This window comes from Sebastes umbrosus, chromosome 15 (genome assembly GCF_015220745.1).
Source record: "Sebastes umbrosus isolate fSebUmb1 chromosome 15, fSebUmb1.pri, whole genome shotgun sequence".
NCBI lineage: Eukaryota > Metazoa > Chordata > Actinopteri > Perciformes > Sebastidae > Sebastes > Sebastes umbrosus.
In genome coordinates, this window is record NC_051283.1 from 14,519,241 (window position 1) to 14,546,839 (window position 27,599).

The following is a 27,599-nucleotide window of genomic DNA, read 5'->3' on the forward strand; positions in this document are numbered from 1 at the left end:
AAAAGGAATGCAGTGACACAGGCGTGCTCCTCCCTTTAAGTGACAGAGCAGTAAAGTAAAGTAAAAGTGTTTGGCACAGCACACACTTGATTCATTGTACAGTAATTGCCTTTTTGGAGACAATGTGATAATGGCACATTAGTCCCGCTCCTCTGCTCTTCCAGTAAAGTGATGATTAGGCACCGACACGGCTGCCAAGAGGAGTGATAGGACTCCTGTGTACGTGGTGGCTTTTGCACTTTTAGATTTTGTTTTGAAGTGACTTTCTTGTCATCCTTGAACTGTAACATGTCTGTTTTTTCTTTGGCTTCTATCAGTGTCTGTTTTAAGACACATTTCTCAAGGGGGACAAGACAAAGTTGTCCTTGCACTGTCCACAAAAGCCATTTGATTGTGATTGAACAGGATAATAAAGCACATGCACACACTCATACTATTACTTGTAGCAGATTTATTTCTCATATTTTGCCTTCATTTAAGTATTCACAGGTGGTCCAAAATACAGTAGCAAACTACATCTGGATCATACTTCCTTAGCTACACGGCCATATATCTCCTTCAGCTGGATATCATGACTTCTTACTTCATTATGTAATAAAAACATGCTGGATTTCATCCTTCATTCAACGTATTTTATGCATTTTTGCTGGCAAGTGTTGTGCATCTGACTAAAAAGTTGCTCACAAGCGTTCCTTAATTTCTTCTAACTGATTTCTTTTTCACACATAATAATGAAATCATTTCACACCTTCACAAACATCCTTCTAACCCTTTAGAATCAATATTTTTTTTGTAAAAGAAGCATTATCCTTCATTATTAAACATATATTATTCTTATTATAGAAATAATGTAAACATCTTATTGACATTTTCCTGGAGCATATCACACTTAATCTTGAGTATTGACAGAAAATTGCATTCAAGAATTGCGCTTTCTTAAAAGGTTGTATGTCATTTTAGGTGTTGTCCAATGACGACACTGTCCGTGACTGAAACAGGGACATTAACTACATATTGGGCTCTTAAGTGCTAACAGCAATAGTACTGTATCTCTTCTTTTGAGCTTTGATTATGGGATATTGTTGGCGAAATGGTTTGATAACCATCATAAAGAACAAATAAAATCCATTTCATTGTTTCTGTGGCCTTCTGGCACAAGTTCATCAATAAAAAATGTCCAAATTTCCAATATTTCATGCACCACATAACCTCATCCCTGCAGTATTCATGGGCTAAAAGTTGAATGCTCCTTGTCATCTTCATCATTACCATCGTAACCAACATACATCAGACCTCTTGGTATGCCTCAGGAGAATGAGGCATCTTCATGTACCCTCTCCTTCTTCTTCATGTACCCTCTCCTTCATCTTCAAGCATCTTTTGATAAAACAGTCTATGATCGTCTCCTCTTCCTCCTCCTCCTCCTCCTCGCCGTCACCGCATGTCCTCTCTCCCTGACACCGCGTTCTCTGTCACTTTCTCCTGTATGGGAAGGCTCGAGCGCTGCCTCCGCTTCTCCTTAAACCGACCCGAGCGCGACACATTCATGTTCCTGCGACATGTCTGCTCGTTGAAGACCGACTCCAGGCGGGAGTCGTCGTAGGTGTCGTCGCTGACGAGGCTGGAGCTCTTGTTGGACTCTTCCTGAGACGGGGACTGGGCGCCGGCGGCCTTGGGGTCTTTTTGCTTCTCGGGCTGCTGCGCAAAAGGGTCAAAGTCATGGTCAATGGCCTGGGGTGCGCTGAGGTCCTTGGGGCCTCCGGTCTTCCTCTTGGGCAGGAATGCCTTCCACCATGGGATCCTGTCTCCCATCTTCGACTGGAGGGAGGGAACTGGGACAAGGAACAGATACCATCAGTAATTCAGCTGGAGTTTTAGATCTTCTACTCTTCATCAGTATTATTTTAAGTCATCTGTGAGGTCTACATGCTCTGAACTGGTTCCTGATTTACCTTACACTCTAATTTATAATAAAACATCAAATTATCCCTTTAAAAACAATGTCTGTAAAACTATTATTGGGGCTGGGCGATATGGAGAAAATCAAATATCACGATATTTTTTAACCAAATACCTCGATATCGATATTGTGATCATATTATAGGGTTGACTATTGGTGCTTTTAAAAAACATTTACACAATAAGATCTTTTGATAAATAATTATCAGTAATGTGGATATAATGACAAAGTGGATCAATAATAGAACAGCTAGAACAGTCTGGTATAGGGCTAGGCAATATGACGATATAGATCGTCAAAAACATATAAAAATGTCTATTGTATATACTTTTCTGTATCGTTTCTAGGCTAGGATTATATTTATTTCTTTTTCTATAATTTCACTTAAAATGAGAAAATGCTCAGTTATTTTCATTTGTCAAGTATTTAATTCACACAAGGAGTATACAAAATAGGCTTTACCATGTGTTTATTTCATATTTATTTATTGAATTACCAGAAAACATGCTATATCGTGATATATATTGTCATCGAGATATGAAATGATCTACATAGTGATAGAAGATGTTGGCCATATTGCCCAGACCTAGTCTGGTAAATTCAGAAAGTTACATCACTTTTCTGTAAAACCAGGAAAAAACAACACATATGACGATATCCAATATCTAAGACGATATCTAGTATTAATATAATATCGATATATTGCCCATGCCCTAACTGTCATGTCTTTAGTTTTATAACATATTAAATAATTGTCCTAATATTCATCATGCTCATCATCTTCATCCTCATAATCATCACAAAATCCTATTTTCTGTTTGAATATCATGATTTTCTCTAAATTTGAATGCGATATAATTTCACCTCTGTGGTTTAAACCATTTTCCCACAGGTGAGACAACTTCTTAGTCAACTAATCCTATATATGAATAACCAGTGTAACCATGTTCAGCTTCTCTGCAAAACTGGTTTAATGAGTCGTGAAGAACAAGAGGAGCAAAAACCCCAAGCTGTGATTCACAGGTGAACAATGCGCAAAAAAAGGCTCTCATGAACACTCACCTGAGCAACAGTAGTGTAGTTTAGTGAGGACACTTAAAAGGACCCAAAGCAAAGTGTAAATGTCACTTTTGTTTGTTCTTGGGATATAAATGCGCAGGACTGGTCGATGTCTTCTTCTTCCTCTTCTTCACCTGTGACAGCAGCAGTCCTTCAGGGGGTCTCAGCAGCAGCAGTATCCATTTTACGCACGAGCCCAGGTGTCCTGCCTCCTCACATCTCCCACCTCACAAAAAGTTGTTCACCTGTTTGCTCCCTGTCAAATATCTCCAACTCTTCTCCTGCAATTCTTGAGAACAGAATAAATGAATTGACACATTTATAAGGAGCGGCTTTTCTTCCACCGGACCAGCAGGTTTCCGCCTCCGAAACTCTGCTCGAGGAGGCACCTGTCCTCACTCCTGATTGGATGAACTGCTCAGGGTGTCTGGTCACGTGGGCTCGAGCTCAGGTGAATCCACTGGCCGTGGTGGGCGGGGCCTTGTGGTTGCCAGGTAACATACCCCATGGGAGTGTGCTCCTCTTCAGGTGACAGATTAAAAAAAAAAAAAAAAAAAGAGCCCTTTGTATCACCTGAACCCAACCCAGAGCCAGAGAGACCAATTATGCTCCAATTTGGACGCCTAGTTTAGGAATGGATTGGGATAATTTCTTAAATTAATTGTATTAATACTAATACTAGCACAGACCAAAACAGCTTGTAGGCCACTCAGCAGCATGCAGGTATAGATACATGGTTTAGATGAGTTAACTAAATTATTTTTTCTCTATAATTTCACTTAAAACTGTTAAAATGAGAAAATACTCAGTACTTTTCATTTGTCAAGTACTTAATTCACACAGGAGTATACAAAATAGGCTTTACCATGTGGTTATTTCATAATTTATTTATTGAATTACCAGAAAACATGCTATATCGTGATATATATTGTCATCGAGATATGAAATTATCTATATAGTGATGGAAGATTTTGGCCATATTGCCCAGACCTAGTCTGGTAAGTTCAGAAAGTTACATCACTTTTCTGTAAAACCAGGAAAAAACAACACATATTACGATATCCAATATCTAAGACGATATCTAGTCTCATATGACGGTATTGATATATAGTGACAGATTAATAAATAAAAAAAAAAGAAGAGCCCTTTGTATCACCTGAACCCAACCCAAAGTTAGAGAGACCAATTATGCTCCAATTTTGGACGCCCAGTTTAGGAATGGAATAGAATAATTCATTAAATTAATTGTATTAATACTAATACTGGCTAATGGCTATTCAAGATTCAAGATTCAAGCCCTTTATAGATAGATAGATAGAAAGCTTTATTGTCATCGTATTAAATACAACGAGATTCACAGTTGCCACTTCTGGTCAGTGCTTTAAAACAAATACTTGACAAGACTAAACGAGGCAGATAAAAACATATAACAGGTAAAACACACACAGTTATAAAGCAAAAAAAACCAGGTAAAGTAGATGTAATAAATAAATATAAACAGAAGTGTTACACTAGAAGTATAAAATATAAAAATAGATGTAATGTAAACAAAGGTAGTTGCACTTGAGGTGTATATTGCATCAAGGATACATTGCACAGACAAATGTATTTCACATTCAATGTATTAATGTTATTGTCATTGTAATTGGTGTTGGTGCTAAAAAAGATAATACAATAAAAAAAGAGATATAAAAGTAAAATATATATAAATAATATATAAATATAAAACAATATAAAAGATTATAAAATATAAAATATAAAAATACAATATGTATATTGATGAGATGACAGTTTTGCCAGATTATTGCACAAAGTGTCCGTCAGATAATTATACAATTATTGCACAGCATCATATAATTGTTGCACAGAGTGATCAGCATGTTATTGCACATATTATTAATTTAATAGCCACCGACCAAAACAGCTTGTAGTCCACTCAGCAGCATGCAGGTAGGCTACATGGTTTAGATGAGTTAACTAAATTAAATTATCATCACATTTAATTCATGATGTCTAATTATCTTTTGATGTGTTTAGATATATTTTCTTTTCTTCTGTACTGTTTTTTGTATGTATTTCAATGTTTTTATTGGATTGTTTTCCACTGTTTGGTTAGGGTTTTTCTGCATATAGTGTGTACTTCTTGTTGTTGTTTAACTTTTGTTGTATTTTTTTAAATTATGTTAGTTTAGATCTTTCCTCCTTTTTTTGTTATTTTTTTTCTCTCCTGGGATTGGGGGGAGGTCCTTTGTATAAGCCTGTGGCTTTTTGACCTCTCCTGACACATTTCTTGTTTTTTTTCATTGGCTGGATTTTGTGCAGTTTTATATATGGCAAAATAAATAAATAAAACAAATTAAATTAAATAAAATGAGTAATTACCAGAGGGGGCGTACGACAGGAAGAAGTCAGGAGACTCCTACAATAACATTACTGCAGTAGACGTGCAATTGTTGTTGTTGTAAGTTCACATTAAGTGAGGGGAAGCAGTTTGGCCTGGCGCCGGTTTCACCTGCTGGGCTACTTGTCACTTACCTGACCAGGTGGTTATATAAGGACATTTTGTTGATAATATTGTACTTCAACTTACATTTTTACTTGTAATGGATTATTTTTACACTTTTACACTGTTGTATTGCTACTTTTACTTAAGTAAAGTATCTGAATACTGAATACTTCTTTGACCACAAGTTATTTGTAAATAAATATTGGTCCACATGCCCTGCAGTTCTTTTCCAGAATGGTCCTTTGGCGCTGTCTTCTGATGAACTAAAACACTATAAAGACAAAGCACGTGTCACAGAGCATGGTAGCCAAAGGTTTGTTTTTGTGTAAAGTATTCCTTTTGATGGCTTATAAGTGATGCAGCAGTTATAACTTATGAACAGCTTATAATGGATGCTTTATGAGAAAGTGGTAGCCAGTTAAGCCATTTCACAGTATGACTTTGAACTTGTATTTAGGTGAATTAGTGGTGGTTTGCATCATGACATTAATCTCATCATACTGTATATAGCATAAAATACAATACAAAATGATGCACCAAAAAACATTGAAATTTGTCCACAGCCTCATTTTAAAAACATGACATAAAACATGACACGTACATTATGTCAAACTGCAAAATCTGTTTTTCATATGCATTGATTCATGATCAGAGCTTAAAATTAGGCTCGGGACATGCTGTATTTTATTCACATTTGGGTTCATAAATAGGACAATCTTAATCTGAAACTATCTTTTGTGTAAAAGCCAAGTTTCAAAGTGTCAGATGAGGAAATGACAGACAGACGTGACGTTAAGATGTTTTTCTTGGTGTGCCTTTGGAATCCCAAATGGTTTCTGTGTTGGTCGGTGCCAACAGGGAAGACCTGGTCTGAGTCTGAGCAGCAGAACAGAGAAACACAGAAACGCAGAGAGGAGGGAGGAATCGGGGAATGCCTTTTCTCTCCTTCCTCCAAAGTTTATAGTGAAAGCTGTTGTGGCAACAGGAATGTGAGCCATTTCTGTTTCTCTCTCTCCCTCAGCAGCTGGTGGCCTGCATACCTGGGGACTCCCTCTCCTCTCATCTCCCATGCCAGTCGAAACTCTGCGGAGTCATTTCCTCACGCCACCACACACAGAATGCTGCCCTTCATTATACTTTATCCTGCGCACACATACAGGTAAGCATGAATGCAATGAACACTCATATGCATACACATTTCCACAAATATAAACACATAAACAAAGACTGTAGACAATGCAGATGCAGATGACCTTTCAGATTAAAGTTCTAGGGCTGCAAATAATGATTGTTTTCATTATGAATTTCATCTTTTCTGATAATTGCTTGGTAACAATTTTCCAGATCCCAAGATGATGACTAGTTTTGTTTTGCCAAGAGAATAAAACCCAAAGATATTCTATTCAATTTAAAAAAAGGAACAGATCATTCCATTTAGGAAGCTGGAACCAGTTAATCTTTGCTATTATTGTAATTTTTACCTGACGACTTACCTAAAATAGTCAAAATAATCGATCCTGCTCACCCACAATGATCATGGATACAGCTTGTTCTGGTCTAAACAGCACCATAATCACAGGATCTTATCCTATCACCTCTCAGTTTTACTCTGCCTCTGTGCCATATCTCACAATCAGCTTTCCCCTCCACAAACCACAGGTTAGTCTCACTGAAAGTTGATTATTAACTTCAACCAGATAAAGAAAACATTCATGCAGAGATGTTTCAGATAGAGCTGCACTATTAACGTTATAGTCTCTCCACCCCGAGAGAACATTTCTCCAGTTTTGACTGAGGGATTTCCTCAGGGTGAAATCTGGGCATTTGCCCACTGAGACTGAGAGGCATGTGGAGAATGTGTGTAGAAAACCAAGTGGCATTGTAGAGAGATATTGAAACAGTGATTGCATTAGGGAATTCCATCCACCTGTATCCGCTTTTGTCTCGGCGATGGTTCTTTGATTGCAAAATGCATGAATCAATATTTTTTTCTCCCTAACAACCAGCTGTGAGGGAGAACCAGACATACACAAGGATGGAGACTTTACATTAAAATACAAATGACCTGCTCTGAACTTCTGCAGACAATAACAAACACTTTTTGACTGTCAAGTATAATGGAATACTGAATGCAAAAAAAACTGCATGGTTTTTGCCCCAAACTGCATGTGATTATCATAAAGTGGGCATATCTACCCATTTTCATTCACATATCTTGAGGTCAGAGGTCAAGGGACCCCTTTGAAAATCACCATGCCAGTTTTCTCTCACCAAAATGAAGCCTAACTTCGGAGCGTTATTTAGCCTCTTTCTCAACAAGCTGTTGGTGCCATTGGATTCCTCCGGTTTTTGTAGTTTTATATGATACCAATACTTTACTCTGAGTCCTTCACTGAATCCGCTACAGCCTCTTAAAGACAGTAATGTCGGCGATCTCTGACGGTTTAATAATTATGTTTAAGGGGTGCTGAGATGAAATTTTGGTGTGCTTAAGCACCCCTAAAACAGTCTAAAATCGCCCCTGTGGGATGTGACAAGATATATATAATTAGCTGCTATTTGCATGTTCATAGGCTGCTGAGACAAATTTATAGACACACTAAACACAAAGTGCCTCACTCAACCATGCTTGAATATTTATGTTGACTCAGATCCACACAGTTCAAACTACGTCCGTCCGTCTACGTTTGTGATTTTGCGTGTGATGACGGCAGTGTGCTTGCATCACGCATGTGCCGTGTGCGTATGAGTCCATTAAGTCATTGTGACATGACATAAACCTGAAAATATCTGTCATTGTGCAGCACGGAACAACAGGTTGAGCCGAGGTGTGCTAACCATGGGAAAGAGAGCAGGAAGGCAGCCAGTTGGACTGGTAGAGTCAGCTATAACAAAAACTCTCACAGGACGTGAGCGGCTACTGTATCTACGGATAGCAACAAGCACAGAACTGGTTTACTGTCCTCTGGTCTCTGACAACACAAACACTTAAGGGCTCTTTAAACACTGGTTACCCCACAGGTAAATAAATGTATACATTCCGGCCTGCAACGGATGGTTATCTGGGTCAAACAGAGGAAGGAAATGTACTAACTAAACAAATAAGCAGGTGTCTCTTCCAGAGTGTTTGGGTGGAGCAGACCGAGTTCTGTTCCTGTGAATGTAATGAGTTTCGATGTATTGCATTGTGTGCTTGATTTGAGGATTGCATTGTTTGGTTTTCTCCTCTGTGCCTTTTGGAGTTATTAAGCATCTGAAACTCACCTGAGCTTCACCGCAGACACTAAAGAGATGAAACCGTCAGGAATGCAGAAAGGAATCTTTTTTTGTCTGTCTCTCTTTTTAAGTACCGTTCTTAAATCAGACTAACTGAAGAGCACACAGGAATTGACATGCAGCTATGCACACATACAGAGATTTGGTTGACTAAACTGTACTTATGTGGACCTTCTATGGATTACAAAACGCTTGACCTGCACACCAATACATGCCTAATGTGTGCCTTATTCCTATTGTAGCTTTAAACTAAAAGTCCTAAACCCAAACAGGCCTGTTTAGCCTTGGAGACTTATTATCATGATCATTCTACTATTTTTCTAGTGTTAACATTTCCTTGTAACTGCAGACGTAAGGAAACACAACCACAAAGACCTGCATCAACTCAGGACTGACCATTTCTGTGGACTTATTTGCACTGAAACACCCACATTTTACCAACAATCCCATTAAGTAGTTTTAAAGTTATATAAAGCATTTGTTTCCAATATATAGCATGACAACTTGTTCCAATACATAACTGAAACAACAGGAAGTAAAGCTAAAGCTTTAGTTGTAGCAGATATTGAAAAAACTGCATTATTCCAACACATTTAGAGCATCTTACAAAGATACCACATGATCTTAGATCTTGACACTCAAAATGACATTCTTAAAGCCAGAATAGTTTTCTGCAGAATAGAGTGGTGCTTTCCTTTAAGCCACCATGTGAGACTGTGACTGCAGGTTTTATGCACTGTCGAATTAACCTTTTATGTAGCATTTACTCACTTAAAGGTGCTATTGATAACATTCAGCCACTAGATGTCACTCCCTACCTCGTTCCATTGCATTTACTTCACAACAAGTCATTGCCAGGCACCATCAATCTCAGCCATTTATCTGTTTTTTTCCACACTAACTGACGACCCAGCGATACTACGTGATACCAAAATCGTTATACTATTGGCTCACAAGCGTTGCTAGAGGTGGCAACCAAAAATCAGATATCTTCTACATAGATAAACAAAACATTAATTTTGGACCCGCCACATATTTTTAAATGATTAATTCCCAATCATATTTTTTTTCAGGAAAAGCCATACTTTTATTCAGCACCTTTCTTAAGGCTCTGTAGATGTATTATTTTAAAAAAAATCCTCTACATAAAAATGATATCAATAAGACCTTTAAGTTCATAGAGTTACAGACTCACAGCAAGTCTACAAACACTTTTTACCCCCCAACATCAAGCAATAGTGAATCAATAGTAGCCTAAAGCAATGACAAGACTTTTACTTTTACTTATTTTTGTCACTGTAGCATTGAAAACATCAAGTAACAGAAAAACCGGGTTATATTAGGAGGAACTGAGTGCCAGCTCTGACTGCTGCCACTTGCATCAAGCTGCTTCTTACAAAACAGCACACACTCTGTTATTTGACCACCAGATGGAGACAATTTTTTTTTTCTGGGTACATATTGTGTCATATCAGGCTTGGTGATAATCAGTGAAATGAATAGCTTACATTTTTTGCCAGTGCTGCCAGTGGCACGGAGTTACCAGAACCACTTGTTGGGTTGTTTTATGTATATATCCATTTTAATGCTTCAATCTAAATGACCCAAAAGTTTACCTGAGCGAAGAGCTGACAGATGAGAGAGCTCCCAAACCTCATCAGTGCATTTAGAAAGACATATTTAATTTCAAGATGAAGCCAAATGAACAACCTCACTAGAGATGAAATAGAGATTTTTGCATTATATAGACCTATATATACATTTCCTTTTAACTGCAGACATAAATAAACACAACCACAAAGACCTGGATCAAGACTGTGGACTTATTTTAACCACAGAAACACCCACATTTTACCAACAATCCCATTAAGTAGTTTTAAAGTCAGATAAAACATTTTTCCAATATATAGCATGATTTTGTCATGTTCCAATACATAACTGAAGTTATAAAATGCAACTAGAAGCAGCAGAAAGTAAAGCAAAAGCTTTAGTTTTAGCAGATTTTAGCAACATAGCATGAATTAAAGTTTAAGGTAAGTTTTATTTATGGCATTTGAGGCATGATAGTGGTAGAGGAGCATAGTGAAGTTGAAGTATATCAAAAACAGCATAATTTGGAAATACTTAGATAAAGTAGCCTAATGTAGCCTACCTCAAAACTGTACTTAAAGTAATTTAGTCATCTATTTTTGGTAGTCAATAATAATACAAAGGTGTAATTTTTTTTAATCATCTGATGGATGGGATTAATATTGCGAATGGGTTTTAAGGAATACACTTACATACAGGTATGAAGTGCTCCACAGACAGACTCAGGAAATCCTTTGTCCCCTGAGCCATCAAACTATACAACACCTCTCTCTGGGGGGGACAAAGGAGGACGGTCTGCAGGACAGATAATAATGCACACAGTGCACTTTCATAGACTAAGCTACTGGAGTTACCCTGCACTATACTCATTTTTAACAGTCTCTTCTGCACTATATTCACTTTTTAGTAGTCCTGTATCACAGCTGTTACCCTGCAATATATTCAGTTTTAACAGTTTTCTTCATCTCCTTGTATTTTTATATTAGGTATATTTTTTTGTACTTTGTACTTTGCACTACTAACTTTTTTATTGCCTTTTTACTAACATGTTTTGCACTATGGAACTGTGATGCTGGGAACTTGAATTTTCCTCGGGATCAATAAAGTTACTATCTATCTATCTATCTATCTATCTATCTATCTATCTATCTATCTATTGTAATGGCAATTTTCATATCTGCAGTTTAACACTGTACCTTTAGACAATCTCAGGGCCTCACATGTTCAACTTCGTCACCATAGGACAGTGACCTGACATTTTAGTTCTCTGTAACTGCAAACAACAGATTGCTGAAATACTTGTTATGTCTTGTGATGCTCTGTTGTCTGCTGTGTGCTGACGCATTAATACACTTTCTATCCTTCTCTTCTTTTCTTCTTTGCACTTATCTTTGTGTTATGCTTTAAATGAATAAATACTGACTACTCTTTGTATTCGGGGCTCACTTGCCACAGTCCACAGCAGGTGGCTGTGCTCGTGAGTCCATCTGCAGATGCTTTAGTTATTGATGTATGCCTTTTTATTAAATTCACTGAAAGACAAGTTGTTACGTTGGTTTGTGTCTTGTTTTAACAGAAACTGCCACCACACTATCTATCTACCACCATGGCAGATAGGACTTCCTTATATTAAGAAATATTATTTTTAAAAGGCAATTCCTGAGTTAAAATAGTCAGGGATTAGATTAAGGTTACATAATAAGATAAGATAAGATGGACCTTTATTAATCCCCGGAGGGAAATTCAGGTGTCAAAGCAGCAACATCAGCAAACAGAGTGAATCACAGAAGAGGTAAAGGTATACAAAAATTATAAAAACAATAATAGAGATATAAAAGATACAGAGTGAATGGGTGAACATAGTGTGTACAGTCCGTCAATAAATAAATGTAGTATGTACAATAAATAAATAAATAAATAAATGTAATATGTACATATGTGCAGTCAGCAATAAAGTGGTATATAGGATGTATAGTGTAAAGTGAGTGTAAAGTGCCCCAGATAGTGCATGTTTAAATTTCTTAAAAGTCCTAATAGTTGTCATATGGGGGTCAGCCTTGGTTGTGGAGCCTGATGGCTACCAGCATGAAGGACTGACCCAGGCGCTTTGTGTTGTGCCGAGGAGGGATGAGTCTGTGGCTGAAGGTGCTCAATATATCCCATATTTCTAGTGTCTGGTACCACTGACTCAGCGTTTACAAGTCTAAAGCGTTCTACATACATTTCAGGAGTGGCAGACAAATAAATTGAGTGGCTGGTAGAAATGTTCAGTGACCTGCCACAGTGGCAGGTGAGGAAAAAACTTAATTTCAGACTCTGTATGTATGCATGTATGTTTGTATGTATATAGGTATGAATTGGTAAGTGAGTGGAGTCTGTTCCATGCTTCAAAGCGCCACCCGTCCAGCAGATAGCGCTACTGTAATAAATGGAATGCAAAGCGCCGCATGTAGTAGAAGAAGAAGAAGACGCTCGCTAACTACAGCGAGCTTTAGCAGCGCAGAAGAAGAAGAAGCCATCAGTAGTTGTCATGTAATCATAACATCACCAAGGTTAACGTCTCTCTAAAGATACCGGAGAAGAAAATATGAATACCACTTGATAAAAAATACACCGTCGTCTTATCTCGGTAAGAAAAAGAGCCCTGCAGCTCGCTGTTTACTAACATTATAGTCTTATATATGTCTCTGTCACATAGCAACCGGCGTTGACTGACTAGCAGCTCGTGAGCTAGCTGTCAGCATGACAGAGGAGTGTGATGTAAGTTAACTAGCTAGGTGTCGTTTCACCTGACATGGCATGTTAAGTTACTAGATTATTCCTTTAGTCTGGTGTGTGGGGTGCCCTCCCACCCTTCACATTGTTGAGGGACATTGTTTGAATTGACAGCTGCTCAAATCAATCAATCATTTATTAATGATCAGGGTCGGTGGAGTTCGTCTGTCGGTTGAGTGAGTGCAGTAACCTGATCTTAGTGATCCTTTAGTGACAAGCTGCACGATAAGGAACCTATAATGACCTGCTGTTAACATTATGTGATGCTCAGCACTAATGACGTTAACTCCAGATGTTTCTCAGCTCTTCTTCTCTCTGATATCAGCACCATGAGCGTCCCCCGGTTCTTGTCTTCCACTGCCCGAAGCCTCAGCCTGCCGGGTCCCACCGCCGGGCTTCTCTGCTGCCGACTGCTGGGCCACAGCTCCCTCACAAGGTGAGTTTATACCTGGAAGGTACCTGGTGTTACACCATACGTAATCTGTGACTGCTACATATGAACTCACCTTTTCTGATGGCATATATGTGACATGAAAAAATGTCAAAGCTAGTCACATGTAAAGCTGTTACATGTTACAGCTAGTCACATGTAACAGCTTTACATGTAAAAGCTTTACATGTGACAGCTTTACATGTGACAGCTTTACATGTAAAGCTGTCACATGTAAAGCTGTAACATGTAAAGCTGTTACATGTAACAGCTTTACATGTGACAGCTTTACATGTGAAAGCTTTACATGTGACAGCTTTACATGTGACAGCTTTACATGTGACAGCTTTACATGTAACAGCTTTACATGTAACAGCTTTACATGTGACAGCTTTACATGTAACAGCTTTACATGTGACAGCTTTACATGTAACAGCTTTACATGTGACAGCTTTACATGTAACAGCTTTACATGTAACAGCTTTACATGTAACAGCTTTACATGTAACAGCTTTACATGTAACAGCTTTACATGTGACAGCTTTACATGTAACAGCTTTACATGTAACAGCTTTACATGTGACAGCTTTACATGTTACAGATTTACATGTAACAGCTTTACATGTGACAGCTTTACATGTAACAGCTTTACATGTAACAGCTTTACATGTGACAGCTTTACATGTAAAGCTGTCACATGTAACAGCTTTACATGTTACAGCTTTACATGTAACAGCTTTACATGTAAAGCTGTTACATGTAACAGCTTTACATGTAACAGCTTTACATGTGACAGCTTTACATGTAAAGCTGTTACATGTAACAGCTTTACATGTTACAGCTTTACATGTGACAGCTTTACATGTAAAGCTGTTACATGTAACAGCTTTACATGTTACAGCTTTACATGTAACAGCTTTACATGTGAAAGCTTTAAATGTGACTAGCTTTACACGTAAAGCTGTTACATGTAAAGCTAGTCACATTTAAAGCTTTCACATGTAAAGCTGTTACATGTAAAGCTGTAACATGTAAAGCTAGTCACATTTAAAGCTTTCACATGTAAAGCTGTTACATGTAAAGCTGTAACATATAAAACTAGTCACATTTAAAGCTGTTACATGTAAAGCTGTTACATGTAACAGCTTTACATGTAAAGCTGTAACATGTAAAGCTAGTCACATTTAAAGCTTTCACATGTAAAGCTGTTACATGTAAAGCTGTAACATGTAAAGCTAGTCACATGTAAAGCTGTAACATGTAAAGCTAGTCACATTTAAAGCTGTAACATGTAAAGCTGTTACATGTAAAGCTGTAACATGTAAAGCTAGTCACATTTAAAGCTTTCACATGTAAAGCTGTTACATGTAAAGCTGTAACATATAAAACTAGTCACATTTAAAGCTTTCACATGTAAAGCTGTTACATGTAAAGCTAGTCACATGTAAAGCTAGTCACATGTAAAGCTAGTCAAAGGTCAAAGACAATTCTTGGAACAGTAATGCAAACAGCACTTTACTATGGACATAAATGCACTTGTCTCTGCTGCTAAACACGACTGCAAATTGTGAGAAATTGTGTCTGAAACGTTTACTTGTTTTATTTTTTATTGTTATTTTTAGGTATGTTCATTTTAATACTTATTTATTCTATCCTTTTTAATGCACTGACGGGAGCTGGGAGAAACAATATTTTGTTTCCTTCTGTGTATGTAAATACTCAGTGAAATGACAATCAAGTGAATCTTGAATCTTGACAGAAAACACACATAACTAAATTGTTTAAAAACATAAATGTATTTTAATGAGGGCTGTCAATCAGATTCAAATAGTTAAATGCAGATTAATAACACATTTGTTCAAAATGTATCTTAAAGGGAGATGTCTACTGTCAAGTATTTAATACTCTAATCAACATGGGAGTGGGCAAATATGCCTGCTGTTATGCAAATGAATGTATATATTTATTATTGCAAATCAATTAACAACACAAAACAATATTGTCCAGAAACCCTCACAGGTACTGCATTTAGCATAAAAAATATGCTCAAATCATAACATGGCAAACTGCAGCCCAACAGGCAACAACAGCTGTCAGTGTGTCAGTGTGCTGACTTGACTATGACTTGCCCAAAACTGCATGTGATTATCATAAAGTGGGCATGTCTGTGAAGGGGAGACTCGTGGGTACCCATTTTAGAACCCATTTTCATTCACATATCTTGAGGTCAGAGGTCAAGGGACCCCCTTGAAAATGGCCATAACAGTATTACAACTTAAAAATCGCAAGCTGCGTTAATGCGTTAAAAAAATTAGTGGCGTTAAAACAAATTTGCGTTAACGCATTATTATTGCTTTAACTTTGACAGCCCTAATTTTAATATTTTTTAATTTTAAAATATATTCACAAAACTCTAAAAGAAAAGTAAAAGATAGGTACAGTGGAGTCACGTTTTCTGATGACAGCGGTCAGAAATGGTGACATCATGTGTTGCTGGCTCTCTGCGGTCACAGAGTTCGGTCTAACACCGGCTCTGTTTATTATAGTCTGCTGTCCTGGCTGCTCACTCCTGAGGCACTGTGGAGACTGAAAACAAGGGAACTATAATCCAGGGAATCTATTAATTTATTATCCAGGGAAATGCTTGTTAGTTTACTGTCCAGGTTTAAACGTGTGCCACTTACCCTTCGCACTATAATAGCCACACAGATAGTTTGGATTTTGTGTTCATATGTGTATCACCTCCTGAAATGTTTGTAGCCACCCTATACAATCTGAGCACCACAAACAAAAGGCTATGTGTCTCTGTTATATTGGGGAAACAGCAGAAGAGTCAGTGGCCAACATCTCAAAACATAAGCACTCAAAACCCAAACAATCTGCATGGCTAAACACAACTAGGTGTGAGTTGTGATTTAGGTGAACTGGCCCTTTTAAGTTGTCAATGCTTGCTGGTAATGAGGGCAAAGTTTACTTGCAGTTTTTTAATGTTCTTGTCACGTGACTGCTGTGTAGCTCTTCACTTATTACATTAGAAAATGTTTGACTTACAAGGCAAGAGACAAAATTTTTTTTTTTTTTCAGAAGAAGAAATATGTCTTCCAAAAGGCAAATGGACCATCTAGAGAGAACAGCGAGCAACTCCAGACAAAATGTAAGTTGATATTTTTTAGTAAGAATACATGAATGTTGACTGTATCCATTTCCTGTGCAACTTTTTAACAGTATAATTTGCTGTGTGTGTGTGTGTATGTGTGTGTGTGTGACTGGTTTCCTAACACAGGCTCTGTATCCAGCTCAAGTATGTGGCATCATAAACGTGTCAGAGACGGTGAAATGTTTGAGAATAGCAGTCCATCCAGACTTCAGTTTCAAAGCAGGACAGTGGTGAGTAGACACTCGTGTTAACTTTTCACCAGCTCATCAAACAGTTCTTTTTATCAAGTTAAGGAACATTGGGCCTCATGCAGCAACATTCCCTTAAATTATTCTTAATTTTCTGTTAAACAGAAAAAAAAAAATAAGAGAAGTCAACTCCAGATGCACCAAATGTTCTTAACCACCCAAATCTGCTCTTACCCAGGTGTGCTCTTACCCAGGGTCGATTGTTTATTATTAGCATATGTAACACCCCTTTAAACACTATATAAGGGCAGCTGTTGCTTGTGCAATGTGGAAATACTCTGGCACATGCCCAAGAATTGGAGGGATGCCACCCAAAAGAACAAGAAGAACTTCAGCAGATGGACAGATAAATATACTTATATATATATATATATATACTTACTATTGATTGAGGTACTGTTGAATACACTTAAACAAGGTGAACATGTGATTTTGCAGAGTATCGGTGCTGACGTTACAGGAAAATCCGAAAGTTTCAAGGAGCAATATGTAAGCCATTCAGAAGCTGAACGCACACATTTATCATCCATGAGTGTCTTAATTGGGATCGGTGGACCAATAGTATTTCTTTAGCCCACACATTTAATAATCCAATCATTATAATTACTATAAAACATATAATAATCTAAATTTCATTAAATGATATTCATGCATTTTTTAAGAGAAGAGCAAACATAAGAAGACATTGGTGAATCCCAGAAATCAATGGGTACTAACAAATTAAGAACAAATCGTGGAGACAAACAAAAATAAGAGGACATTTGTTTGTTCGTATATCTGAGACGTTTTAGCTCAACCACATTGTTGAGATTAACCTGACCCGCCAGATGGTTTGTTACACAGAACCATCTGAGAAGCCGTCATTGCAAACTGTTTGGAAAAGGGTAGGCACTTTAAAAAAATGTGAGAGGTGTGAGGTGATTAATGAACGAACCATCTGTCAATCAAACTCTTGCCAAAGCCAGTCGGGAGAAAAGCGAAAAACATCTTTTCCATCGAGAAAAGCCTTCAGTGCCGTTCTTTGCTCTTATTTCAATGAAGAAATACTCTCCAGTTCTGATATAACTGATGCTATTGCAGCATCTTCGCTAACCTCTTCATTGTTGTTTAGAAACATGTCGTCGCGTCACACGTTGAGGTGTTCAGCTGTTGAATCGACAGCTGCTGTACAGAGGATCTATCAATCCAAAAGAAACCTGATAGAAAAAGATGAATGTTTGATCTGCCAATATTATCACATGTGATGCTAAGCATTAATGACAGCCAACGCCACATGTTCTCTGCTCTTTTCTGATATTATGTGCCCAGGTTGCTATGGCTAATGGGATTAAGAAAAGTGAGAAATTAACTCTGGCTTACGAGTGTGTTTTTTAAATTTATTTGTGACCTCTCTTGTTGGGACAAATGAATAAAACTAGCTTTGGAAGAACCACCCTGTTCTTCCCATTCTGCCGACATTAGCCTCTTTAATCTAGTCTCTGACCAGTTAGGCTCAAAGCAGAAGTTACCATAGTAACACTTTTATTCATGAAACAGAATAGAAATAAGCAGATCCTGCCAAAATATGTCAATAGGTTACTGCCTATAGGCATACTTTGTGAAACAGCATCACTGCCTGTAATGCTCATTGTAACCACAAGGTGGTGACGTTGTGTTTGATTTGTCCTTCCTTTGGCCTGGTGGTTTTCTTTTCTCACAAATCTTTTACAGTAAACAGAAGAGTCAACATGTGCGCCAGCTTATGATTATTGTTGATAGGAAGAATTGGGAATGAATATATCAAATCAGCTAAAGGAACGATCAAAGCTTACCTTATGAATTATTTAGAGCTTTATCTCAAATAAAGATGAACCAAATGGTTTGCTCAAATTTATGAAGGTAACTGCTGTATGCACTGGGTTGCATGTACGCTTGCAGCTTTGCCTTTAAAGGTGTTTTGAGACACAGTGGCTTGTTTTTGAGAGGTGCGTAACATTATTGGGGAAAATGTTTTAGCTTTCAAGATAACTTTCAGTGACTCTTATAATCCTAATAGCAAGATAAGTACTTCTTTGATGAAGGCAGAGATTTTTTTCTGTTTGTCAGTCAGTGTTGCCAATGTTAATTAGTACCGTGCACATGCAGTATGTACATGAGCCCATACTGTAGGTGGGCGGTGGTGAGACATAAAACCGGGAGCCAGTTGCCCTGCAGCGACTGATAATGAATGTAAATAGATGGAAATCCTTGAGTTTCAGTGTTTCTGAGGAAGAAGACTGTTTAGTTGTTCATCTCCAGGTGGGAGAGGAGGAGGAGAAAAAGGGAGAAGGAGGAGGAGGAGGTGGGTGGAACATATGTGTGCGTCTTCATAGCAGATCCATATTTATGATGCCTCCGAGGGTTGTGGAGTCAGTGTCTCTCTCTAGTGTAACAGTGGGTCATTGTGTTGTTGGAACGTTAGCCCAACTGTTAAGCATTGCTGTTTTCCTCTGGTGGTGCTCCGCTCTGCTCTGCTCTGCTGGTCGATGGACAGATGCGACCGCGCTGGGTGTCAGACTGGGACGCTACACTTTGTATGAACCAACTAGCAGGCAATTTTCCATCTAGTGTGGTTTTGTTTGGTTTGGTTTCTGGAACAGGTTGTCCCCTTCACTGAGGTCAGAGGTCATCACTCTGACTTCATTCATACTTTGACCCTCAGTTCAGCACTTTTTTTACTCTGGAATTAACTGTTTAGACATCTGAAAAGTTAGTTATATTACCAATCACAGTAACATGATTTTTGTGGGAAAACACAAAGAACAATGGTTTAAATTAAATCATTGTTGTGTATTGTGTGTCATGTGTCGATTGTTGTGCATGTAATGCAATGCAGTACAACTAATACATATAATGATAATAATAAAATAATAATAACAATGTTAAAGAGGACCTTCTATGCTTATTTTCAGGTGCATACTTGTATTTTGGGTTTCTACTAGAGCAACTTTTGAGCAAGAACTAGCTTTGATTGAGGGCGTGCCAAACTAGGCGCTAGGCAGGTATTATGCAAACGGGTTACTTGGTGACATCACCACGTTACAGAAGAAAAGGCAGGAATTCAATCAAGGCGTTTCAGGCAGTTCAGAGCAGTGTTTCTGTGGGGAAGAGTAACTCTTTTTGGCGTGGACTTTTTATAACTTTGCAGACCTTTTACATGCACAAAAATCTATATAACGCACTAAAGGAAAAGGGAAAAGCACAAAAGCATAATAGGTCCTCTTTAAAACAACACACCCATGGTTAGACTTAGTGTTGTCATGCTAGAGTGAAGAACAGGAGCAGATTTTCAACCACTGGGAATACATATTTCTTACAACTCCTAATAGTGCAGTGATGTAAACATTATAACTTCCTGTTTGTAGTCTAGATATGGCTAATCCTGTTCAAACATCAACTTATATAATAAATTAGTTGACTGATTAATTGTGTTTTGTCCACGGTGTGTGCAGGGTGGATTTCTTCATCCCCGGTGTGGAGAAGGTGGGAGGTTTCTCCATTTGCTCCAGCCCGGGTTTGCTGCAGAAAGAGGGCGTCGTTGAACTGGGCGTCAAATACGCCAAACACCCCCCAGCACACTGGATCCACACAATGGTGAGTGGGGCAGAGATGTATGAGATTGAAAACTCCCCAAATTACAGTGAGTGGTCATTATTAGGGCTGCATGATTATGGCCAAAATGATTATTACGATTATTTTGATCAAAATTGAAAACCCGATTATTTATCACGATTATTCATTTGTTTTAGGAACAAAATATTTTTTATTGCACTTTCACATTTAAATGAACAAAGCACTGCTTTCACTTCCATGTTGTGCTACATTCCTGCTAATGTACAAATCTTTGCATCAAAATAAGACTTAAAATTAGGTTCTCCCACCAGTTAATAGACTTATGACAACACTTGTGTTACCAATTACACCGGACATTTTTACAAGAAAAGACGGCGTTCAATATCTTTAGAGCGCTTACTTTGCTCTCTACCGTCGGGTGGCTGTGTGTCTGGCCTCTCGGGTCCGGCTTTCGCTACGGGGCTGCAGGTTTCCAGCCGGCGCAGCTGCGCCGCGCTCACCGGCTGTGACCGCTCCGTCCTCCTCACAGCGATTACCTCATTAACATTATGCCTCCCTTATAAGCACTGGGTTTAAATCTGGAATATTGCCAAACAGGCGCTTTTGCTTTTCGCTTCGACACCAAATCCTTCGCCATCATCTTGTCTGACAACTGTCTCTCATCCCTTGTGTGTGAAATGTGACACCTGCTACTCTGAACAGACTCTGTATGGAGCAGATGCATTCACTTTCAGTTTGTAGCGTCCGTCAACTATGTATTGATAACACAGTGCTGATACGCCAAAATGAATTAATTTGCAAATTGCAGTCGATCATGTTCATTTAATGGTGGGAAGTCAAAATCGTGATTGTGATTAATATTCCATTAAAGCTGCATTGGGTATGACTGGAGCAAATGTGATTAAAAAAAAAAGTTATTTTTATAAAACAGTAACTGTAATGCCTATTTCTCACCTCAAATGTTTTCAGATACATCTTGTAGTGTACTGTTTAGCTGTAAAATGAGAAAGTCATGTTGAGATCAGTTAAGAAAATACCAAGCACCACCCACCAGCCGAAGCACAGCCAATAGGAATGCCCAATAGGAACGCTCTCTCTCTCTCAAATGACCTGTGATTGGCCAAAGTCTCCCGTCACGGACAAGATGTTTTAAAGCCTGGAGCCAAGAGGAAGTGCAGAAAGCTAGTTTTCTCTCAGAACACTTGAATTACAATATGCTGAAAGGTTATTATGGAATTTTTGCCCAATAATGCCAAAAACTTTCTGCCTACAGAAGGTTTAACTGTGCAGCCCTAGTTGGAATATTCTAGAAAAGTAGCTTTGGTCACCCACGTGGCCGTCTAATGGTTTAGAAGATTACATCGCTAGTGTATGCATGAGAGAGACGGTGAAGAAGTGTGAAGGTGAGGGAGCAAGAAAAGAGATGCAGGAAGAGAACGACTGGAGCGATCAGGGTGTCGAGAAACGGTTAAGGTGTTATTGAGACTGCCACATAATCACACCACCGGTTATTCTAAAAGATGAAGCGTGAAAACGAAAAAGGGCAAGTCGGATGATATTTTAAGATTTCTTTATTTTTTCTTCGGACCTGCAGAAGCAGTGGGCACTTACCTGTACTAAAAAAATCAAATTAAAAACTTGTGATACACTCCCATTTTGATCATTTAGTTCATTAAACCACATCATTTTCTTTTAGGTGTTGTTAGCCATATGACCCCTGATGTTTTTCAATAATGTCTAATTACTGTCAAGGGTTAGTTAAAGTGAGTCGGCAAATTTGAAAATTGCCTGCGTCGTAGTTCTGAAGTAGAACTAAACTGGAGAAGTTGGCGTTATTTGTGTGTAGAGCAAGCCGACAGGGTAAATAAAGGTTGTGTGAAAACATAAATAAAGGTAATACAGATATAAAAACGTTCTAGGTGCATAACATTGTATTTTGTCCACAAGGATATGCTCCAAAAGGTAGCTTTTTTAATCCAGTAGTAGTGCGAGTAGTTGTGTAAATATGAACAATGCTTCCTCCCTGCTTACCTTTCCCTTCCATTTCTGTACTCTGCCTGTTTGTTTGCGGCTCCTGTGTTTGATGATGGGCCCTAATAAATAGCTTTGAGCTACCACGGCGTGTGTAAATAAGTATCAGAAAGCGCTGTGATGTGTTTGAGCATTGTGAGACTTACAGCTCTCTGCTCTGGGATCGTTTGATGATCCATTTGTTTGATATTGCGCTCCGACTCCTCTCCGTTAGTAGGAACAGTGTAGGGACCACAACAGCAGATTAAGAATGCAAGCATTATTATCTGTGAGTGTGTGGGGGGGTGCTCGTATGTGTACAAAAGCAGATGAAGGCGTATTTACGGCTCTTTTTGACTTCAAAAGACCTCCTCTGCGCAACTTGTGAAGTTGCTTTCACCCATTCCATAGCTTAGGTTTGCTGTGTGTATGCATGCTGATCTAAAAGTGTTTCCTGAGGCTCGTCTTCAGTGCGATGCTGTATTTGCATGGAATTTATTTCAAAAGGTGTACATGTATCTCTGCTGCTGAGCAAAGGGAAATGTTGGGAGCAGCGGGCAACCTCCGGGTCTGAAAAGTGAAGCCAATGCAGAAGTGTCTTAAACCTGCATTCCTTCTAATAGCCAGCAGGGGGCGACTCCTCTGGTTGCAAAAATAAGTCTGATTGTATAGAAGTCTATGAGAAAATGACCCTACATCTCACTTGCTTTATTACCTCAGTAAACATTATAAACATGAGTTTATGGTCTCAATCGCTAGTTTCAAGTCTTCTTCAATACAGCATGATGTTCATTTAGTAAATTATGGTCCCATTTAGAGTCAAATAGACCATAAAGCAGGGTATGCTTTAGGGCGTGGCTACCTTGTGATTGACAGGTCGCTACCACGGCGTTGTCCGGTCTGGGAGTTGTCCGTGTTTCCGTCTTAGAACTTTAACGCTTTCACAGTGTGTTTTCAGCTCGTGAAAGTTAATTGTAACATTTTTGGGCTGATGTCGAGGGCTGATGTCGTTTGTTTTCTTCCGGAAAAGGTTCATGTGATGGGGCGTGACAAATCAGGGAAGAACACGTCATGACTGATGAGACCCAATAAAAAAGCGAACCTGGGTGTCTGTGTCATCAATTTCAAAGGTCTCCAGACTAAAACCCCACCCCGGAGTTTTAAAACTAAATCAGGGTCAGCAGCGTTTTCAAACGTCTCCGTTTTAGGGGCCTAGAAAACGCCGCAGTAGTGTGAACGCTAGGCATAAACATAGCAAAAGTTATGCGTTTTAAAACGAAAACCCAAGTGTCTAAATTCCCCAGCTCATGTTGCTATCTCCTTATCGCTCTCTTCCCTCCTCCCCATCAGTGTACAGTGGGCTCCCAGGTGACCATGCGAGTCGGCGGAGACTTCTTCTTCGACCCGCTGCCCTCTGACCCCTCCGTGGATTTGCTGCTAGTGGCCGGCGGCGTGGGGATCAACCCCTTGTACTCGATCCTGTTGCACACCGCCGATCTGCTGCGCCTCAACCACGCCTCTGGTGGGCGGGATTACAATATAGGCACTGCCCACCTCTGCTACAGCGCCAAGAACACCCAGGAGCTGCTCTTTAAGGTGTGTCCTTGTGTTGTTTTTGACTGTTGGAATATATTTGTGAGGAGGTTTAGGACACTCTCTGCTAGCTGTACACACAACAGTGTCCATGTGTGTGTCTGGAATATATGGGCAGGTGTGTCGCAGTATGTAAGGACCTTAACTACCTACCTTCTGCGTTCCCAGAGCTCCATCATTGAGGCGTGTCGGGAGTTCCCTGACAAGCTCTCCTGTGACCTCCACGTCACGCAACAGAGCACAGATGTCGACTCGCACCTCCAGCCATTTATCAACCGTAAGTAACGCTCATGCACGCACACACCTACGCGCATACACTGTTCTTTGTTTAGCAGGGATGATTTAGTGACTGTCACATTCTACCACAGTCTGTCTTTGTTGATTTATCTCTGTCGTCATGTAGAACAGGTTCTATCAAAAGCTTCACATGGGAGACAAAGAGGGAATAGATGCCACGCACTGAGTCCGGATTAATTGATTGACTTCCCTTGTGTCCTCACAGGCGGGAGAATCACAGAGGAGGAGTTGCGGGCTCATGTGGACCCACAAAGGACTTTGTGTTTCCTGTGTGGGCCCCCGCCCATGATCGAGGCACTTTCAAAAAACCTCATGGACTTCGGCGTCCCGAAAGAGAGAATCCTCTTCGAGAAGTGGTGGTAGACCTTCTTACGATTCCCAGACACCTACAGGGTCGTCCTCCTGGATTGTGTTCAAAGAAAGCAACTGAAATATTCCAGTGATACGGATGTTAATATGAAGACCTTCACCCTCCGATCACTACTACTGCAACCTGTGCCTGATCTGCGATAGACCACTGGGACCATCAAGCTAGCAGCTGACTCACAATAGACAAGATTTTATTTCTTATAATTTAAAAAGGAGGACTGAGCAGACTGTAAAATCTCAATTTTAACAACATTTTTCAGCTGAATATTGCAACACATCTGCAACTGTGTATGATGTTACAGCTCTTACACATCTGATCTCATTTCCAGCCTATATTTGCATGACTGAGGTTCTTCTTGAACAAATTAAAAGGTGATGTTTTAGGGTGCTTTCACACCTGCAGTTGGGTTCATTTGGTTCGGACCAAGACGGGAAAAAATGATACATTATTACATTTTAGTTCTGGTACGGTTCTTGTTCACACTGACTTTTTACAAACAAACCAGAGGAGTAAACATGACGTTATACAGAGTGACAGGTAACTTGTTGATTGGACAGTTTTGGCGATTGTCATCCTGCATCATCAGGACCCTTGTGGGGAAATCTAATTCCAGTGACTGACAGAAGTTTCTGCAGCACTTTAATGCTCCAAAATGACTAAAATCACATATCCGCTATCATAAAATCCTGTGGTTGGTTCATTTGCTTTCACACCACAAACACACCGCACCAGAGTCCACTTGGAAGCGGACTGAGACCCAGGGTCTGATTGACAACCTTCACACCAGCCCAAACGAACCGTACTAACCGAGAAAACGGACCTGAGTTTGTTTTAACCGAACCAAAGAGGTTAGGTGTGAAAGCACCCTCAGTCTTAGACCCAATTTTCACCTAAATGTTTTTAATTAATTTACTTGTGCGAGCATGCCTTGAAGCAGTAATTTTACATTTTTGGAAAAAAATTTTTTGCCAAGAGTTAGATGAGTAAAGCTCAAGTGTCTCATTTGTTTTACAAAAACCGAAGTGTAAAAACAGCACTTTGTGGTTGTATGGGGAGTTATGTGTCCAACTTTTTCCAAGGAAGTCACTGCACCCGTACAAGAAATAGTCCGGCACAAAACCCCCCGTAAAACTGCAGCTTGTTGTTTTTGCACGGATGAAACATACACGATATAACATGTGAAATAGTGAGCTTTACGCAGAATTTGTCAACTTTTTTTTACAGAGCCAACTAGCTGTTTACCCCTCTTTCCAGTTTTTATGCTAAGCTAACCAGCTGCTGGCTTTAGCTTCATATTTAGTGGACAGATGTGATAGTGGTATTGATCTTCTCATCTAACTCGGCAAGAAAGCGAGTGCAAGTGCAATTCCTAAAATGTCAAACTATTGCTTTTAAGTCCCCAGGATATGGAGGATCAGTAGCAATCTGTACTATACTACTACTATACTTTACACTGTACATAAGTGTTTGACTAACTCATTTCCTTCCATCAAAATACCTCTGCTCATTTGATAATGTGTTCTTAGAAGTGTTATACTTTGTGTATATATAACTCAGAGCTATTTATTTGCAGAACGTCAGATTTTAGAGTTGTTTGGCTGAGTTACATTGGAGCGATTGTTTTTCACATTTCACTCAACATGCAAACTTCACACCGAGTGTATTTTTAGAGTCAAAACCCAACAATCTCCCACATATTGGCCAGTGTCCCTGCCTCAATCACACACTGTTACAGTACATGCATACACGGTGCCCGCCTATCTCACATACACTTTGACTCAATCACACACATCCACATGCCCATAAACGGTCCCCGTCCCGGGGTGGAGTGAGTATCCCATGGCGCTCTGTAATGGAACCTCCAGGTGGTCTCTGATTGGCTTGGATCGCTGAACATCCCTCGGAGACGGTTGCGAGCTCCTTGTTGTCGTCTCTCAGCGGGTGTCACGCTGTTGAGACTCATTTTCGAGTTGTTTTTGCGTTTCTTTCCTCATATGAGGAAAACGGTTTATGCTGTTAACGTGAGATTTAAAGGAAATAAAAGAAATGGAGTCAATCTGTTTTTTTAAACACTTTATTGACCTCTACTTTTTATATAAAGACTCACATGTCACACCACTTAGACACGACACAGGTGGTCCAGGAAATAAGTAATAAATAGTTTCTAATTTACACATTTTTCAAAGAAGAAACCTTTTAAAGGTCAGTTCTCCCACATTACAAAAAGCTTTTCCCTTGCCTCTTGTAGTATCTAACCAAGCAGACATTTTTTGGTTTGAGATATCTGTCTCATTACAATGGAGGTGAATGGTTTGTGATGCTCACAGCATTAAAAAAATTTAATTTAAAAATAGTTGGCAACACTTCATTTTACAGGTCTGCCAATGTCATGGTTATTAGGTGATAATTAGCAAGTAACCTATTTGAAATTTCTTTGGAATTACTGCCAAACTACCCCAATATTTACCTCAAAATGTATCGAAAGTTAATTATTTATATACATTATTTAATAATTAAAGCTAAAATAACATATAATCGTTTAAATAGGGCCCTTAGGCTTGAAAAGTGGCTGTGCACTGCTCTTCATCGGAGGTGGAAAACTAATAGAAGACACTTCAGATCATGCACAAATCTCACTCTTGAGGCTAATGTAATGAGTCTTGCGTTTTTCAAAGAAATTTAAAATAAGTCATTTGTTAATTATTATCTATTTATCAGCAGACATGGAAATAAATCA

The 27,599-nt window shown here is 39.0% G+C and overlaps 2 protein-coding genes across 4 annotated transcripts; one reads left to right on the top strand and one right to left on the bottom strand.

The window, feature by feature from the left end:
- Window positions 1-431: 431 nt before the first annotated feature.
- On the bottom strand, window positions 432-3,634 carry LOC119502735 (proline-rich protein 15). The gene is made up of 2 exons (XM_037793893.1): window positions 3,023-3,634; window positions 432-1,832 (listed from the first exon to the last, which is right to left on the bottom strand). The coding sequence occupies exon 2, from the start codon at window positions 1,810-1,812 to the stop codon at window positions 1,435-1,437; it is 378 nt and encodes a 125-aa protein (XP_037649821.1). The 5' UTR covers window positions 1,813-1,832; window positions 3,023-3,634; the 3' UTR covers window positions 432-1,434.
- Window positions 3,635-12,839: 9,205 nt separating this feature from the next.
- oxnad1 (oxidoreductase NAD-binding domain containing 1) lies at window positions 12,840-26,934 on the top strand. Of its 3 annotated transcripts, none has more exons than XM_037795458.1 (8): window positions 12,840-13,020; window positions 13,470-13,602; window positions 16,681-16,750; window positions 16,880-16,983; window positions 20,472-20,613; window positions 23,953-24,198; window positions 24,364-24,472; window positions 24,698-26,934. In XM_037795458.1, the coding sequence occupies exons 2-8, from the start codon at window positions 13,496-13,498 to the stop codon at window positions 24,853-24,855; spliced, it is 936 nt and encodes a 311-aa protein (XP_037651386.1). In that variant the 5' UTR covers window positions 12,840-13,020; window positions 13,470-13,495; the 3' UTR covers window positions 24,856-26,934. The 3 variants fall into 3 exon arrangements, with proteins under 3 accessions (XP_037651386.1, XP_037651385.1, XP_037651387.1); XM_037795457.1 differs by having other exon boundaries at window positions 12,845-13,020; window positions 13,492-13,602; XM_037795459.1 differs by lacking the exon at window positions 12,840-13,020 and adding an exon at window positions 13,121-13,338 and having other exon boundaries at window positions 13,492-13,602.
- Window positions 26,935-27,599: the final 665 nt, after the last annotated feature.